This window comes from Centruroides vittatus, unplaced genomic scaffold, assembly GCF_030686945.1.
Source record: "Centruroides vittatus isolate TY-2023 unplaced genomic scaffold, ASM3068694v2 contig_1427, whole genome shotgun sequence".
In the NCBI taxonomy this organism is placed as follows: domain Eukaryota; kingdom Metazoa; phylum Arthropoda; class Arachnida; order Scorpiones; family Buthidae; genus Centruroides; species Centruroides vittatus.
This window is the reverse complement of record NW_027120893.1, coordinates 1,700,574-1,718,594: the sequence shown is the minus strand read 5'-3', so window position 1 is coordinate 1,718,594 and position 18,021 is coordinate 1,700,574. Positions and strand designations below refer to the sequence as shown.

General features: G+C 32.4%; 1 protein-coding gene across 3 annotated transcripts in view; it reads left to right on the top strand.

Moving 5' to 3' along the window:
• Positions 1-18,021, top strand: part of LOC136968301 (ephrin-B1-like) — a 166,333-nt gene that overhangs the window by 113,456 nt on the left and 34,856 nt on the right. The window contains exon 1 of one of the 3 annotated variants that reach the window (XM_067262306.1): positions 5,455-5,805. The exons of the other annotated variants lie outside the window; for them this stretch is intronic. Coding sequence (XP_067118407.1) covers positions 5,699-5,805 — 107 coding nt within the window. The 5' untranslated portion in view covers positions 5,455-5,698. Of the gene's footprint in view, positions 1-5,454; positions 5,806-18,021 lie in introns of those variants that run through there. 3 annotated transcript variants of the gene reach the window in all.

Here is an 18,021-nt window from a genome sequence, read left to right as displayed (position 1 = left end):
ATGCTCTCCAGCACTTGCTGTCCTTCATTCAGCCTCCATCGTCCCACCAGCTGAAGCCTCTCTCATCATGTTACCACCACTTATTTCCCAGGCGACACGCTCTCTGTCATCCACGCCCTCCCCTCCGTGCGCTACACAGTCAGCCTCTCTGCAATTACAGCCAGCGCAGATCGACAGCATGTACGTACGCGTCCCACTCCTCACAACTTGCCCCTCCCACCAGTCCGTCTGCCGGTTACGTTCTACCGCAGCCCGACATCCGATCCCCCATGCCCGCGGGCACGCCACCATGCGTACGCCGGACTTACTGCCGTACCATGCGTCAGAGCCGCGCGGCGCTTGCTCGAGGCGCACGCCTTTACCCCATCTCTCACGCTCTCGGCCTTCAGGCGTCTCTGATCGAGACGCTACCCTCGCTAAATATGCCTCAGCTAACGACACTGGTCCGCGTAGCGCCAGCCACCTGGCAAGGTCTCCGCGTCGACGAGTGCCTCGCCCCATGCTCCGTTGTATTGTCATCATGCGCGTCCGCGACACTCGCGCCTATCCGCCAGCCCCCTTCGTCCATCGCAGGCGCCCGCACATCTGCGATGCGTTGCTCAGTATCACGCGCATCGTTCCGACACCATCTCCTGGTTCCATACTCCTGCGTCGACCTTTACGGAGCTATCTGCGCCGCGCACGGCTTCGAGCCTCGTTATTTACGCAATTGGTGCTCGACCTAAACCGCAAGGCGCTCGCGCAGTACAGGCCAGTAGCTCATGGACCATCACGCGTCCTTCGCGCTAGTCTCATGCCTCAACTTCACGGCGCTGCGCGTCTCGTCATCCGGCGCACGCGCTGGCTTCGTCGTAACCTCATGAATTGTTTTATGTTTATTAGGCACCGTAAATTCTCTTGCTTAGTTAAAGCTGCCATTAGATGTAAATACATCCATTAGTTGTAAATGCCAGTAATAGCCTTAATGTGCAGAAAGGCATCGTTCACGCATTACTTATGCTTTGGCATTGCAATTGAAAAGTCTTTCCGATACGATTTCGTGACTAGGCGGAGTTGTTTCGTGAACAGTCACGCATCACGCACGGCGTGTCGTGATGTCCAATATCTGGCGTGCGGAGTTGTCACTCGTCACCTGTCAGTGCTACCTGTCACGATTCACACGATTCATGACTGGGGATGCTTTTTGCAGAGTCTGCACTAGAATAAATAATCTGTGCTGAAATCTGCTACGTCACCTATCTGTGATGTAATATATGTGAAATGAAAATTTCTTATCCTCTTAATGTGTAGGTGTTAATGGGCCGTGAAACCTCTTTAAAGATTGATATTACAGGTGTATTAATGATATAAGGTCATCCATGCATCCCCAGGAGTGCTAGAGTAATAATCACTTTATGCACAATAACTGTCGTGAACTGCAATCATTTTATTCGACCACCTCCTGAGCAGAAAGGGGGTATCCATTTTAAAAATCTTTGTTCTTTTCTTCTATTCCGTTGATAATTAGTAATTTCGTAGAATAAATTGAAATATTTATAATTAATAATCGATTTGCAACTTTATCGAGGTGATTTATGTTTGATCAATCATAAACATTCCCTTTCAAATTTTTTGTGGTCAATAATTAATCAAGGATTTCAATGATTGAAGATTAATCGATTAAAAGCTAAAGAATGAAAAGTTAAGCCGATTAATCGCAGCGAGATCGCTTAGAGTAGATAAATGAATTTGTAAATCTTTTTAGACAGTTTTCATAGTTTTTTTCAATCAGTACGAAATTCCCATTTTTATTATACACTAAGTTAGTAGTTTTAACCTTAACTTCAATCGTAAATAGATTTTACAATGATTTACAATTATCCAATCGATGATTATTCTAGATTAGTTTAATCATCCGTTATCCCTAGAGAAAATGCCCAACTATCTAACTACATCTAAGCAGAATAGCAAATTTGCCACTCCGTTAGATATCTATCTATAGTATCTAAAGGCAGGAATTTAAGGCATGGTTCTCAGTCCATCGATATCGGTGGGCCTATAGGCTATTCATACAAATTCTGAGTGAGAATGATAGTCTGTGTAGGTTTAACTTTATAAATGGTTATTCGATTCATATCATATAGCGCAAAGCAATTGTCGACCAAGTGTTGGCAATGTCGTGAAAAGGTAATTTAAGAACACTACCCTTAGCGGGTTAAACCTATAATTTTATATACTCGGCCGTCCAGTCAACAGGGGAACTGACCTTCGATAGAAGCTACCCCGAAATCCAGAAAGTTGTTGTGTGTTACATATAGCTTATATGCGAGTAACACAACCAATTACCCTTACTCGGAAAGGCCACGGACACCAAATGCTTTTTAGAAATGCTCAATATTCGGCTCAGATTTTGGTATATGCTTTATTATTATTATTATTATATTACTTTAAAGTAGATTTACGTAAAGTATTTGTGGTTTTATATAGCCAAACTTTTGTAAATTTTGTAGATGAAATATCCTTTTATAATTTATAAATATTTAAATTAAAATTTTTATTATAATTAAATAAAGAGTTGACGAGTTTGTTTTGGTTAAAATGAAAAATTTAAGTAAGAAAATATAATAAATTCTACACGATAATAACATTAAGCTATAGAAAACTTTAGCTTGATTAACATAGAAAATTAATATTCGGACTGACAACATTTACGACTTATGTAATTTTAATTAAAGGATAAATAATAGAGATATTTGTATAACTTAAATTAGTTAAATTATTAGCATAAAAATTACTCACAACAAATGTGTTAAAAACATATAAATATTCTTCTTAATTCTAATAAAAAGTAAAGTCAACTTTAGTTATACAGACGAAAATAACATTAGTTTTGGTAAATAATTTTCCTGTGTAAATCTAAATAAAAATCGAAGGATTGTTTAATATAATGTTATTATCTGTACTTATACAAATTCTTTCTTTTTCTTTGTATTGAATGCGAAAAAGGAGAGAAAAAGCATTTTCTTTCAGATAGATAAAAGTAAAAATTAGTTAATCAATAACAGAGGGAAGGAATCGTGTGAAAAAGTAGAAATAACTACAAAAGAAGTATAAAAAAAAAAGGGAAAATTGTGAGGCGTCAGAAGGGACCATTCCCACATGGGGGTGTGGTCTTGGTTCCTGACAATAATCGTAGTCATAAAAAACATTTACAGGTGTTTTTGTAGAATATTTTGCAAATACTTTGCAACAATTTATATAGGCCTACTCGGAAAATGTTTTATACAACTTTAAACTTTCACTTAAGCCATGTCCTTAAATATTTACAAGGAACTTTACTCGGCTCAGCCTAGAATTTTACGGAGAAAAACTGTTTTAAACGATTATAAAAGACACCGCTAAAATCTCGAGAAAAATTATAAAAGTGAATTCTTTCGTGACTTGAGTTATTTTGAATTTTTAAATTTACGGATAATTTTAGAATTTTCTTTCAAAAAAAGAACAAAAGTTTTATTTGTAAACTGCATAAGGTAATCTTAATTTTGACATGTTAAGCGATTCTAAGAATTTTTAAATCGGAAAAAGAGGATTTGGCATATATTTATGTTTCCTTCACCCACGCTCTCAACAAAGTTTTCTTTATAAGAATCACAAGCCACGTTGTCAACTAATGCTATTTACGTCTGTCTGTTACTCACCCTTCCGTTACGTCGCACACCGAAATATCAGTTATGCTGCAGTTACTCGTCTAACTCAACCGTGCAATGAGAGCAGTTAAAGTCTTAAATTGAAGTTTTTGACATATATCTTTATCAGTGGAATTTGTTGATGCTAACTAATAACTCTCCACTAGTCTGTTATCGCATGAAAAATCTATATTTTTGATTTTTATTCAAAGTCGAATAGGATTAAGCGTATTAAAAAAATGGAATTCCCAACCATTTAATTAAGTCAACTTTAACAGCTTTTAGTTTTTGATTTAGAGAAATTTATGGTGAACTTGGAACTTCGGCTAATGTATCTTGAAATAGTTCAGGAAGAAGAAAAAATTATGAGTCTTTCTTTAAGTAAATGCAACAACACCCTGAATACAACAAAGAAACCGCTCCCTAAACATTTTTAGTGTGCTTCTTTTATACGGTGGTTGCTCGTATCGGCAATTACACTATTCACAATCGTTTGATGAACACTACGCCTACATCTCCATATATTTTTCAGGTGTGTCTGTATAGGTAATAACTTTCACCGGAAGAATTTAATATTGGTCTTTCGTAGTAAATACAATGAAAAATTTGCATTATATCTATAAAACTTCTACGTCATTTTATAATTTTTTTTAAAAAAATTCTCGTTTTCACCTAAGATTAATTATGATCTAATCTCTTCGAATTTATTCAGAAAATAGATTTTTTTTTTCCCTCTGCAAAATTTTGTTATCTATCCTACGAATGATATCTGCAGACATCTTATCTATTATATATATCTCTCTCTATTATTTAAATTTTAAACTCTGTTTTATAAAACTTTCAGATTCCTATTGTGTACTTAGAATAGAATTCATATTGCGACTAGATGCTTATAGATATGAATGAATTTCTATTTATATCGAGTAGAAAATTTACTTCTCTTGTTCTTTAATATGTGCTATTTCAAATAGAATTTGTAGTTATTCTTGCGCCTGAATAGGAAACCGGACAATTTTGTTGTCAAAATTACAATCATAGATGTTTTCCAATCGACAAAAGAGCTTCAAATCACAACCTTGAAACTATTGGATTCAAGCTCCTCCTCATACTTATACGGTTTCTATTCGTATGGATCCAATGGGAATAAATGCTACCATGCTTGCTCGCTTTTATCAAAGCACTATTGGTTCAATTGGTATTTTTCCGATATTGAATGGTATCTAATGTCATAAGGCTGAGGTCAACCAATCCAAAGCCAGCTTGTTTCCTTTTTTTTATTTCGTCAGAAAAGTAATCGATAAATTTGTAAAGATTATATATATATATATATATACGAAAAAAAAAATTCTAAGCGGTAGATTTGGCACTTGTATCGGCACTAAGCTAAATAAAATAAATACAAGTATCGGCTCAACGTTTATTTTGCTAAAAGTGCTTTCGCCTGTTAAATTTTTGATTAAAGTATAAGGATTTATATAAAAAATTAACAATTTTCACTTTTTGTGTGGGTACTTTTATCATTTACTACAACTAGAAAATAGAAATAAAATAAAATATATCACGTGTAGATCCTCTTCAAATGCCAAAAAAAAAATCAATAAAAATATATTCAACCACGAAGAGGAAAAAAAAAATCTACATCAATTTATTAATATAATAATTTTAATTTATTTCTAATTTAATTTAGACGATCCCAGGAGTATATTTTTTTTACTAGTAGAGCTTTTTTTTCGTATTTAAATATAATTAACAAGATATATATATATATAAATATATAAGATATATGAAAGCGTACGGTTTAGTTTCACCGTGAAATCGATAGCGTATTTATATAAGTATGCGGTGACGCCGATATTCCTCATAGTGCTATTGGTTAAGAGTAGAAGCAGACCAGATCGAGGCCGAACGAATGTGTTTCTTGCTAGTCAGCCAGAAGTCAGCGAGACAAGCTGAGGGAGAGAGAGTGCTCGTTATGAATTATTGTAGAGAGGAAGAGTCTCTTTGAGCGAGTGCGAAAGATAAGGACTGAGACAATGCCATGGATTCTGGTTTTATTATTGCTAACTTTGCTTGATCAATTGACACAAGAGATCGCTTGCGTCAGATTAGCCGATATTTACTGGAATGCAACTAATCCAATGTAAGTAGTACTTTATTACGCGATTTTATATATATATATATATATATATATATATAATAAATCTAAATATATATTTATCGTCTAAACACGTAAGATGAAAGCGATTTAAGAGCGTTATTCGTTTTTATCGCTAGCGATCGCTTCGTTGAATGATCACTTTTAGTTTCTTTAATGCTCCGATTACTTTTATTTTCTTCATTGTCAAAGTAACTAACTATCTGGACTTTCTCCTATCGATTTATATTATCATTTATATATATATATGTATAGTAGGCCTACGTATAAGTTTTTATCGTTATTTAAGACACGAGGGATTTTTACTTAAGTGAGATCGAATATTTGTGGATAAAATTGAAACCGTAAAGGAAAATTGTGTGGAAATTTTCGGAGTCGAGGATATGGAAAATATTAAAAGCGGACGATTGTCGTATGTCTGAAGGTGTGTCTGTAGTTTTGTGATGTGGCGTCCTTTTACACGACCAGGTAACTTGCTGTGCTACAGACAATGTAAGCTGGTCTTACAATGGACAGGGGATAGGACTCGGTCTGAAGTGTGCAGGTTTGTTCCTATGTTCAAAAAGACGTCGGTCAAAGGTTGGGAGATTCGTTGTAGATCGTTGATAAGATTTGTATTGTAGAAAGCCGGACTAAAGGTTGTTTACCGTTGGCTCAAACATCTGAAAAGTTGCATTCTTCAAGATATTCTCTTTCCATATATCGATATAGCATATGGTTTTTAAAATGTAAAACAAATCTGTTTAATAATAATCTACGTGTGAATTCCTCTGCTAAATTTAATTTCGGTGAGAGAAAGGATCCGGGATTATGGGAGTGTAAATTCGTACTCCGTGCTATTGCCACCATTTGAGGTTTTCTTTAGCACCAGTAAAAGGCCAATTTCGTTGTTTTTCCCGCTGTTAAAGTTTTGTTAATTGCTGTGTTTACTGTTCACAGCTCTGGATACCGGACTGTTGGGAATTTTTAGTGTGAAAATAATAAAATAATCATTACAGCACATCCTTGATAAGAAATGGCGATTTTTGGAAAGGAAAGCTTTTCCTTTAAGGACTAGCGACTGACCTTAATGAACTACAGTTTGAGCCAAGCTATAATAAATCAAAACGTTATAATACCCGACAATGTAGAAAGTGAATTATGAAGTTTGTAAACAGTATATATATTTCCACAGCGCCTTGGTGTCTGTTCGTAATGTTCGATGTTTACAAGCATTTAGTGATTGTCTCCTGTGCGTTTTCAACACGCAGATTATCGATTTTTGCCTATATTCTCTATGCTGAAACGTTTCTGTTAAGGCAAGAAATATAGATAAATGCAATTGTTTTTTATTAAAGAAAATAAAATATTAAAATTATTTTTATGATAATAAGTTTTCGAGGAGAATTTCTTATATTTATTCTTGAGTTTTCTTTGTTGTTTTTTTTAAAATTTATTGATTCTAGAAATATTTTATCTCGAGAATTCTAGAAATGTTTTCTAAAATTCGTGTAATTTAAGGTGTCTTTTTAAAAATATAATCTTTTACGTAAACTTTAACCTTAGTTTTATCATTCATTTTTTGAAATTTAGATGCCCTTGACATATTTAATTGCATGCAATGTTTTTAATTATTGTATGTATCTGACGAAATTATAAAGATATTAAGTAAATTAAATAATATGACTTAATTATCGGACTTAGTCCATTACGTTGGCCTAAAGTTTAGTGAAGATTAGAACTTAAGATTTTAACGTTCACGAAGTATAAATATATAGATTATTACTGTTTTAATTTGATAAAATATATAATAAAAACGTAGGCCTAAGTGTAAAATTCGAAATGAATTATCAGTCGAAGACATATTGAAGATTATCAATTAAAATTGAAAGTTATAAATAGGGAAAGGACTCCATAAAAATGGTTTAAATTATAAGAGCCCTTAGGTATTATCGAAGATACCATCTAAAATACCATAAATTGGCGTTAAAACAAGGCATCTTTCGAATTACCATGAAACAAATTGCTGTTTCATTTATCAGTTCATTCTACATTCTCATTCACAGATTTCTATCGCCGTTTTGTAATAAATTAGCAGTTTATTTCCTGCAAAGAATGGATCAGACTAAAATAAATTTCTTCTCTTGAAGTTTCCAAGTTTCTTTTTTAAAGCTTTTTTTTCTTTATTCGTCAGCTCTTAACTGCAATTAGCAACCGATAAAACTGAACTATTAAGGAATGAAGTAGTGGATAGGCCTGTGAAGTCAAGCGTACTATTAAGTTAGCATGACCCAAGTTATGGATCGAATCTACTGTAAGGAGCTCTAAGACCATCACAGACGTCTTCTTAGATCGATGAGTATTGGCGATTTCTTCCACTGGGCAGAACATGGTATTTACTCTTAGTAATACCCCACTTAAAGGATTTTTATCAGTGTCTCTTTCACATTTTTTCCTACTGACTTTTAAAGAAAATAAGGCTTAACTTTATACATTTATCGTTGATATGCATTTAACATATTTATACAAAATAGATGATGTGTTGTAAGCAGGCGGGCGGTCATTCGATTTTTTCTTTTTTTAAATATATAAAGCATGGGAAATATTTCATATTTTAAATGCCCTATTGCTATTCACTTAATGTTCACTTGTAAGCTTTTCTTTTGCAATTTTATAAGTTTTAAACGATTGGTTTCTTCCAGTTTTCTTTAGATATATTAAGAAATATTGATTTTTCTTCAATGTTCTTACACTCTACTTAACTGTTGAATCTACATTTTTCAAATTGCCTTAAATTTTACGTGATCGATAAATGTCCAACAAAACGCTTTAGTTGTTTAATGCGTTTTTCCTCTTTTCGCTCTACTTAGTAACTATATAATAAAAAAAATAAGAATCGAGAATGTGCTAGAAGCAGTAAAACTTTAATCAAAAAGCTATAGCTGTTTACTTTCATCAAATTAATTTGACAACATTCTTCTCTATTTAAAAATGCAATCTAATACAATAAGACACCAGGCATATACGGTGTCAGCTCTCTCTGGTATTAGAATTATACGTTCTTCGAAGCATATGAGGTCACAGGTTCGAGTTTCTATCAAAATATTCCAAGAATTTTTGTAATGCTAGTCGCTTTATTCGTCATCCTCTTGAAGGTGTGAAGAAACTTCTTACTTAGGGACGGATCTGTAAAACATTTGGTCTTGTTCTTGTGATTTCTCTGCGTAAGATCACGACTAAGTTAATATTTAGCATTTAAAATCTACTTTTTGCATTGTTATTGTTCGTGTAGAGCAAGAAATTCCTGGAGAGTTTGGTTCACTCTGTCGTTTTGTCTCGACCTCTTTTAGTCTCCAGTCACTTATAACCACTTATGAGTCTTATAATTGGCAGATTAGCCGAATGTCATAGAGAACTATTGTCCAGAAAGATTAGTTTAAGGGGGAATTGTGCGGTCTTTCTTCATACCTATCAAGGCCTCTTCACCCCTCCAAGTAATCGGTTTAGCTCGCTGGTTTCCAAGAAGGTTTCGGAAGTGGCCCCCGCACCATGCCACTCACACCTGAGCTGCATGGAGCACTATTGCCCCAAGGGGTTTTCTCTCTTTTTATATCAGAGTATGTCTGGATGTCAGATTATTGAAGATTGTCAGTTCTTGGTACAATGGCTTGATGAGTCGGATTTACTATCTGATAAAATTAGGATACTTTGTTCTTGTTTTTTTTTTATGATATAAGTAATTATCTATTTGCCAAAATAAGCAGCGATGTAGGCACACGATATTAAAATTAGATAAATTTACATTTTAGTTTGAAATGCCTTAAGATATATATTACATTTATTAGCATAATACGTCGTTATAATACAAACAGGTTTACTATTTTTTGTAATAAGTTTTTAAGCGTAATTTATCAATTAGTTTCTACTCAAATTAAAAGTTGACCCATAATGTATATAAGTGTAAGACGAAGAGACATTCTGTGGAAGAATGATGCTGATAAGCCCAAACAATTGCAGGTAATCTTCGTCAAGATTCCCCCCTCCCTTTTTTTTCTTGAAGTGTCCGATAGCCGGACACTTTTGTGTGATCTGACCTTGACAAGTAGCACGATGTCACCCGTTGTCAGTCACTCCGGTCACTGTCACGCTGCGTTAGTTCGTCGTCTTTTGTCTGCGTTCCTTCTGTCACATCGCTGTTCACATCGTCTCTGCCTGATACCTCGGTTACCACTAATGACAAGAGTAACTCGATATTGTATAATTTCGTTTTCCTCTTAACGACATTTTTAGTAATAGAAATGACATCAGCCATCGGTAAGTCTATTAAGCGAAAACAACTCAGATTTTCTCCCCCTCTTCTTCTTTTTTCTTTTCGAGTGTAAAATAATTTGATCTTACGGTCGTATTTAATTTTTTAAACTTTTAAGTAAAAGTTAAAATATCCGTCTAAGTGATAAGTTTGCATGACTGTTATTACACGAGTTCCGTAGCATGGCCGCGGGCGTATGAAAAAGTAGAGAGTCTGTAGTAATTCCTTAGTAAATCTTCTATCAGTAACATTCCAATGAGTCCCAAATGCATTCAACTATTAGGAATTTTTAACATGGTTAATTAATATTGCCAAGTTTAATATTGTGTATTCAATTAAAAATACCGAGTTAGTCGCTCGGAAAATTTCAATTTTGTGCGCGTTATACGCGATTTTTACAGTATAAACGATTTATAAGAGGAGAAACGAGAGATGCGCGAGTTATATAAGGTCATTAAATATTCATTTGATGTAAAATTAAATAGCATAATCTATTTTGAATAACACAATTCAGTTAATGACAATATACAAAAGTAGTGTCTCTTTACTGTCGCATTTCCGTTTGCGTCCATACCCTCAAGGCGAAAGGAAACCACAAAATACTGGAGCTTGACAATGCAACTAGAGTTGAAGGAAAATCGAATTTTCCTGCCCCGACATTCGGGAGCCTTTTACCGACACTCGACAAGGAGTTTTGACAATGTTCCAAGTTCGTTACCTTACTTTTATCGCTTGTTGTCGCTCGGAGAAATATCTTTTTGCGTTATGTTCTCATTATTCGCTAGAAGTAATAGTTTGGCAGTATAAGGCATTTATCTGTTTTTTATCTAAATTAAAACCCCGAACGACCGTCGACACTTTCTCAGATCGTCTAATCTGAAGAACGATCTGAGAAAATCGATCGATATCATCAAAATACAAGGGGGACCGAAACAAAAAGATTAATTACCATCTGACCGAATAAGTTCTTTCCATAGTAAAATTAACCCTAAAGTGATACTTTAATTACAATTAATTTGTAAGCTAATATAATCGAGTTCCCCATCGTCACTACCTTTAAAAAGAGACGAGTTTTCTATGGTGTCAAATAATAAAAAATCCCATTTTTCCTATTGACTCGATAATGGATTAAATCATCTTTACATCCAAAGAAAGATCCATTCACTACCGTATAAACAAAAGTTTATTTGAAGTCTATGAATTGAAAGTAATTAATCATCGAAAGAAATCATCCATTTTAGATTGAAACAAAATCGATGATGTAGATATTTAGTTTCATCAACGAAATTTACCGCATCTTCCCCTATTGTATCGTGTATCTGAACATTTCTTTACTCTATTTTAACCATAAATAATTTCTAATAAGTAAAATTAAAAGCACATTTTCCGCTCCGAAAGTTGTAAAAATAGAAAATAAATTGCCCGATAAGAATCTAATGTACAGTACAAGGCCTTGTGAAGGATAGAACTATCTTATTGTTCCTTGTTGTAGTTTTAAAAATCCGGAAAAATTTACTGATGTAAGCGTAATATCTATAAGATTTTCAATTATATTACGGAGTTTATAGGGATAGATTATCCCATAAACTTCTATTTGAAGTAAAAGAGTAGGCCTAGTACTACAGTTTTTGATCTGGTTTTGTTTATCTTATTATCAAAAAACTCAATTAAATTTCTGAAGGACATGTGCTTATAAATGATTTTTGATAAGCATCTTTAATAGGTACAATATTTTCTTTTAATTAATATTTATTTCCTCAAAATATTTTCTTTAAATTAAACTTTTTTTTTTTTTTTGAATAGACCGTACAGATCTTGTTTTTCAACTTATATATTAATATAAAGCGGCATATAAATAAAATTAGCGTGTACATCGTTAAATTTTATATATATATGAATAATAAAGTTTTATAGTTTTGCTTACGAGCGTGAATATTAATTAAAAAAGTGTATAATTTAATAAATTTCTTACGTGTATTTAATATAAAATCGGGTTCCATTACTTACCAACCTGCATTCTCTTTGTGGGCCTGCGATGGGCTTAATTAAAAGGCCCTTTTACTGTCCAAAAGATTCAAAACCGGTAAAAAATTTTAATATTTTTTTAACTTTTTTCCCATTTTATAATCCAATACAGAAAACGAATTAATGTAATTTTGAAATAGGATTATAATTAGTTATCATTCGAAATCTTGTTAGCAGCATAATATGGGATCAAAAAACAAAAGAAAAACTAGGAACATTTCGACGATTAAAAACTTTATATAAATTTTAAAGGACAATAAAACAAAGTATTGATTTAAAATATATCCGAACAAGTTAAAGACTGGAATATCAGGTAGGCCAAGTTCAAGGTGTTTCTATGTTAAGGTCAAGCATTTTTCTCGCACTGATTCATCCACTGTTTATTTTTAATCATCCGTTTTATCCCTTATATCATTCATTTCGACTATATATATATTTAATTTTATAATAGAAAAAGTCAATAAAAATTATTATGTAGTTTATATATATCAACTTAGTAACTCATTACATTGGGTCGAGTTGTATTATAAGTAACATAAATGTAGAAAATTTCTTTAATAACTTGGATAATTTACTCTCAACTTCAGTTAATAACACAATTTGTTTTTAATGACGTCCGAATTATATAATTCTACAACAGAACGTAATCAGTGATCTGTTTACGCATTCTAATTTCGAACGAGCCATGAAGCATACACCATAAAGACTTAAATTCATTTGTCATTCCTAAATCCGTTTCGCTCGAGATTTAATTATTTAAATTATTATATACAATAATTTATAATTTATTTCTATTAATATATAATATATAAACCGTAGAAGTTTCAGGAAGAAATATTATTATTGATTTTTTTTTTGAGATGGCGCTTGCTATAGATTTAAAATTAAAGAAACTTAAGTTATTACTTAAAATAGCGTGTAAATAATTAATTGTTGAATGAATTCTATTGAATATTAAAGATAGAAATCTTTATTATCCACAATTCATTCGGTCAATATCCTAAATTCTTATTATGGTGCGAGTGGAAGAAAAACGAAATCTTCAAAACCATAGTGACACTATCAATACTTGCGTATTATCAGCAGAAAATCTCCTCCTGTAATAACAACATAGTAATGTCCTTCTGTCATCCATCTTACTACAGTGCTCTCTTTGGCAATTAAACTGCCTCTGACATCAATATTAATACAAGTTTTTTTTTACAGCGGTGACAGTTTGTGCTGTGATTTATTACTTATGACTCGGATAGTATGACTTCTGTATACATGGACTCCTGTGTAAAGCTACTATACTTTAAACCACAAGCCTTCTTCGTATGTGAAATTTTACTTCGATCCTATCTCCCTGCTTAACCACTGTCCTGTATAACTTTCGATTTTTAAAAATTTAGGCTGCAAACTTACTTCTCTGTCTATTTTACAGATTCGTTTTATATTCTATTGACATTCTGACTATCCCATTAACATGTGAACATATGCATATTGAAATCTGAAAAGTAGAGAGAGAAAAAAAGATGTAAAAATCAGTGTAGTTCTCCCCTTTTCCATCTAGAAAATGGGAAATTTATGCATCATTAACAAGAGGGGATGGTTAATACCCACACAGCATAATTACGAGCAGAATTAGGATTAACAATGTCTCGGGAGAGAACGGAGGAATTAAAACGAGTGCAATGTGAACACGAATCAGACGGACGAAAGGCTTAAATATTCCTTACGTTATTTATAAACGACCGTTACATTAGGAAACTACTGGGGATTCCCTTAAGTCACCTGATATAAAAGCTTTTTTCCCCCCCGCTGTTGTAGTATAGCTCTGTACGTACCGTACTGTACTGTACCTAGATGTCATTTTATCATGACAATTTATAAGGGCTTAAGAATCGGAAAAATCAGTTGCACTTTATCATTATTTAACTTCTAAAATTCATGTTATAAATGAAGTAGTGTTATACGTAATCGCTTTTAGAATATGTTAAAAGTTTAATGGAGCATTTATTTTATTTTTATTTCAATATAAATTAATTCGTTGTGGTAAATACAGAATTTCTAAGGTTTACCATCGCCTTTGGATATTTTATTCGATTTAATCGATTCTAGAGGCATCCATTTTATTTCATTGTATTTATTTATTTAAATGGTGAAAAATATATAAACTAAACGCTGTGTACATTTGTATAAATACTGAAATCTTAATACTATTCAAATAGACGTAAATTTATAATTACTTCAAAAAGAAATTTTACTTACTTCACCCACAACCTTTGAAGGAAAGTAAATGTAAGCAATTAATACGGACAAAATATACATATTTATGAAATATTTACTTTATTACAACACAGAAATTTTAATTAATTTTTAAAACTTCTTACAATATTGATTTCTTTATGAATTACGGACTTACACTAAAAATATAATCGAGATTTATCTGTTAAATGTTATAAGAATGTAAATGCATATCTTATGTAAGCTATTTGATATTAAATAATTAAACGAAGCATAAATTACTCTTGTTATTTAACTTTAGTTCTCGTATTAAATTAATAAATAAATAAATAAAAGATTATTTAAATTGTTATTTGTTAAGGTTTAGCCTGTTATTTATGGTTACGCGGGCTCAAATTTAGGGCGAAACGGTATAAAATTTCGTATATTAAAACACGAGTCGAATTTTTGTCAATATTCGAGTTCAAAATCTTGGCTTTAAGAATTTACTAAAATAATTTGAAAATTTAATTTACAAAGAGAAATTTTGTAGGTTATACGCGTGTAAATTCATTCATTATTGCCACAATTGCTGGTAGAAAAATCTCCTCGACGAAACATCTTTTAAGCCCAAAGCATTTAATTTTCGTCTCATTTAAAGTAAAGATTGATAACTTTAATTAAATGCAAAGAATTGTATACACACAATTTTTTTTTGTATTTACATTCGTACAAAAGAAATTTTCGTCTTGTCATATTTTTTGATATCTTTTTAATAACGTCATATTGAACGTCATGAACATCTAAAGGAATTTCGTGACAGCAACTTGATGTAGCGTGATCCATCAGCGGACGAATGATTACTTTTTTACGTCACTTGGAATCATACAACGGTATGTCGTAGGCCTTATATTTCTAAGCATTCTAGAATTTATAAGCCATTTCGACCTTACACTAGTCATCCCATATATAACATTCTTGTTTTGCCTTTTTCTACAGGAAAAAAGAAATGTACTGTATGCTTACAACATTAAAAAATACATCATTCGATAGGAATAAAACACTATTATCATTGTTTCATTTGTGACAGTTTCGGCAGTCGCTACTATATTAATAAAGGAAAAATGAAGATTTATCCATTAGCGGGGTTGAATTTAATCTACATTTTGAATTTAATTTAAATTGTGATTAAGATTTAATTTAGGCTATCTCAAATGAATTTATATAATGCAACGTAACTAATTAGATTGTGCTTTGTTGTATTTAGACGTGTAAATTGCGTTACTCAGCCTTATGTGATACAAACCAAATTAATGCTACGCCTATCTCATAAGCCAGTAAAATTATAAGTAGCATAATGTAGCTAACGTATAGACTCGAGTATGTCTGGAGCCTGTATTTAATTCCTTTTAAGAAGTATCGATGCCTCCATTTTCTTTCTCTTTTACTTTTTAATTGTATTAATAAGCTGCAACTATTAAATTGTTACAACAGTCACAGCCTATCAAAAATACATCGAAAGAATTATTTTTATTTAAAAAAAGAATTGTAATTTGCGATAATAATTATTATTTGCTTTAATTAATATTAAAAAGTTAAAAAGGAAAGGAGAAGGTTGGAAATTAAAACTTAAAACCATTCTGGTCTTTGAAATTTTTCGAAACCCTTAAGTGATGGCGGTTTTAGTAATTAGGGTCGAGAAAGAGTGGAGAAAAAACTATCCTCATAGCTTCTATTAATTAAACTAAACGATAAATTAATAGAAGGAGGGAAAACTTTAGTCTCGGTAGACAATATTCATTATACATTGATTCCTTGTTGCAGTTATGCATATTAAGTGGATTCTAAGCCAATTTTAAACATTATCATTAAAAACTCAATTTGATTTTATCTTCAAATAAATAGGTGATACTTTTTAAATAGAATTATGGCTTATAACTTAATTATTTTTATATATAAGCGTAACGAGATTGAATTTGTTAAGAGTAACTCGATACGCTTTATTTTATCGAATGTAATATAATAATTTTCAAATTAATAGGTCTATTTAACAAGATAGAATTATTCTTAACGGAAAGTATAGAGTACTTCTGTGTTAAAAATGTACTATCAATAGGAAAAAATAATTTTAATATACTTTTGAGAATATATTTAAAGAATCTTTCAATCATATCCCTTTTTTCCCCCATCGTTTCGAGACTTCTGCGGATAACTTTTTAAGGAGGAGGCAGGAAATATTGGTGAAGAGTTCTCGAGTTTGACTGGCTCGACATTGGGTCAACACAGAGATCGCATTACCTATAAATCCAGTTAGGATCCACTCCATCTTCCATCCCAGTTTGCCGCAAATATTACATATTTACTGACAGATCGATTCTGAACGCTTTTGACGCAAAAATAGTCATCCCGCTTGAAAGAATTGATTCAGGAATTTTACCACATCCGTTAATATCGATTAATAAAATATTTAATATAAATATTGGAAATTTTACGTTTAGAATTTATAAATGCAACTTGTTTAATAGATGTAGATTTATAAAACCGGATGAAACAACAGGCAAGCAATAAAGAAGCAAACATAAAGTTATATAGTCAGTGTAATCCATCACCGAGCGCGTATTTACTCAATCTAACATACAAACACTAACCTAACCCGATACGGTCAAATATAAATACGAATGTTTGCAATTTACACAAGGCAATAAACATAACTCACCGTAACCAAACAGGTATGTAATCTAACCAAGCAAATATATACATACATACACCAATCTAATATCAACATTATATAATATATGGCAATATAAAGTAATCGTCTTATATCGCATTCAGGTAATGCGATTTCCTGTATCGTAATCATTCTTAGGATTTAAATAGATTTTTACATCAAATATGAAAGTCTGAAGAATTTCCTGGACGGCAATAAGAAACTTTTGTAAATTGCCATCATCTCGATCATCTCTTGTGCACCTGCAAGTCGGGAAGATCACCATCCCAGTGGAGAAACCCGTCATCCTATACAACTCACCAACTGAAGCTCTGTTATCCAGAAGGTCGTCGAGTTTCCAATATCACTAATATAAATCATGATTGTTTATCTTTCTACCATGTTTTACTCCACAACGGATCTGTTCTGTGGTCTCTTGACATTACTTAATGTCTGTTTAGATTGGGTTCTTTTACAGAAGTTACTTAAAGAGACTGAAGTTCATTTTTGTTAGAGCATTAATAATTGCTTATGGTATATGTCTTAGCTACCAATATTTACTAGAAATTTGTCTCTTGCATGTAGAACATGAAATCATTTATACACAAGTCGTTCGTAGATCTGTCGTTGTTTAAATAAGCTTTTCTTAGAAACAGAGCAATCGATAAGTGGCGTTAGTCCATCCGCATCTTTATCAAGTGATGTAGAAAGCTTGCTAGATTTTAAAATTCATAATATTTTTAATTTCGGGAAAACTCGTGGAGTTTATGAATTCTTCTGTAATATTCAATGATTAATTTAAATATTATTGGAAGGTTTTTTTTGATCTTTTCAATCTGTTCTAATGTGAAAACTTTATTATTAATGATGTGGGCAGATGTACTGTACAGCACGTGGGAGCCAACAAATTTTTCTCTGTATTTTATCAGTTAGAAAGGTTAGTTTTAATGGATGCCCATAATTGAATAGACCACGT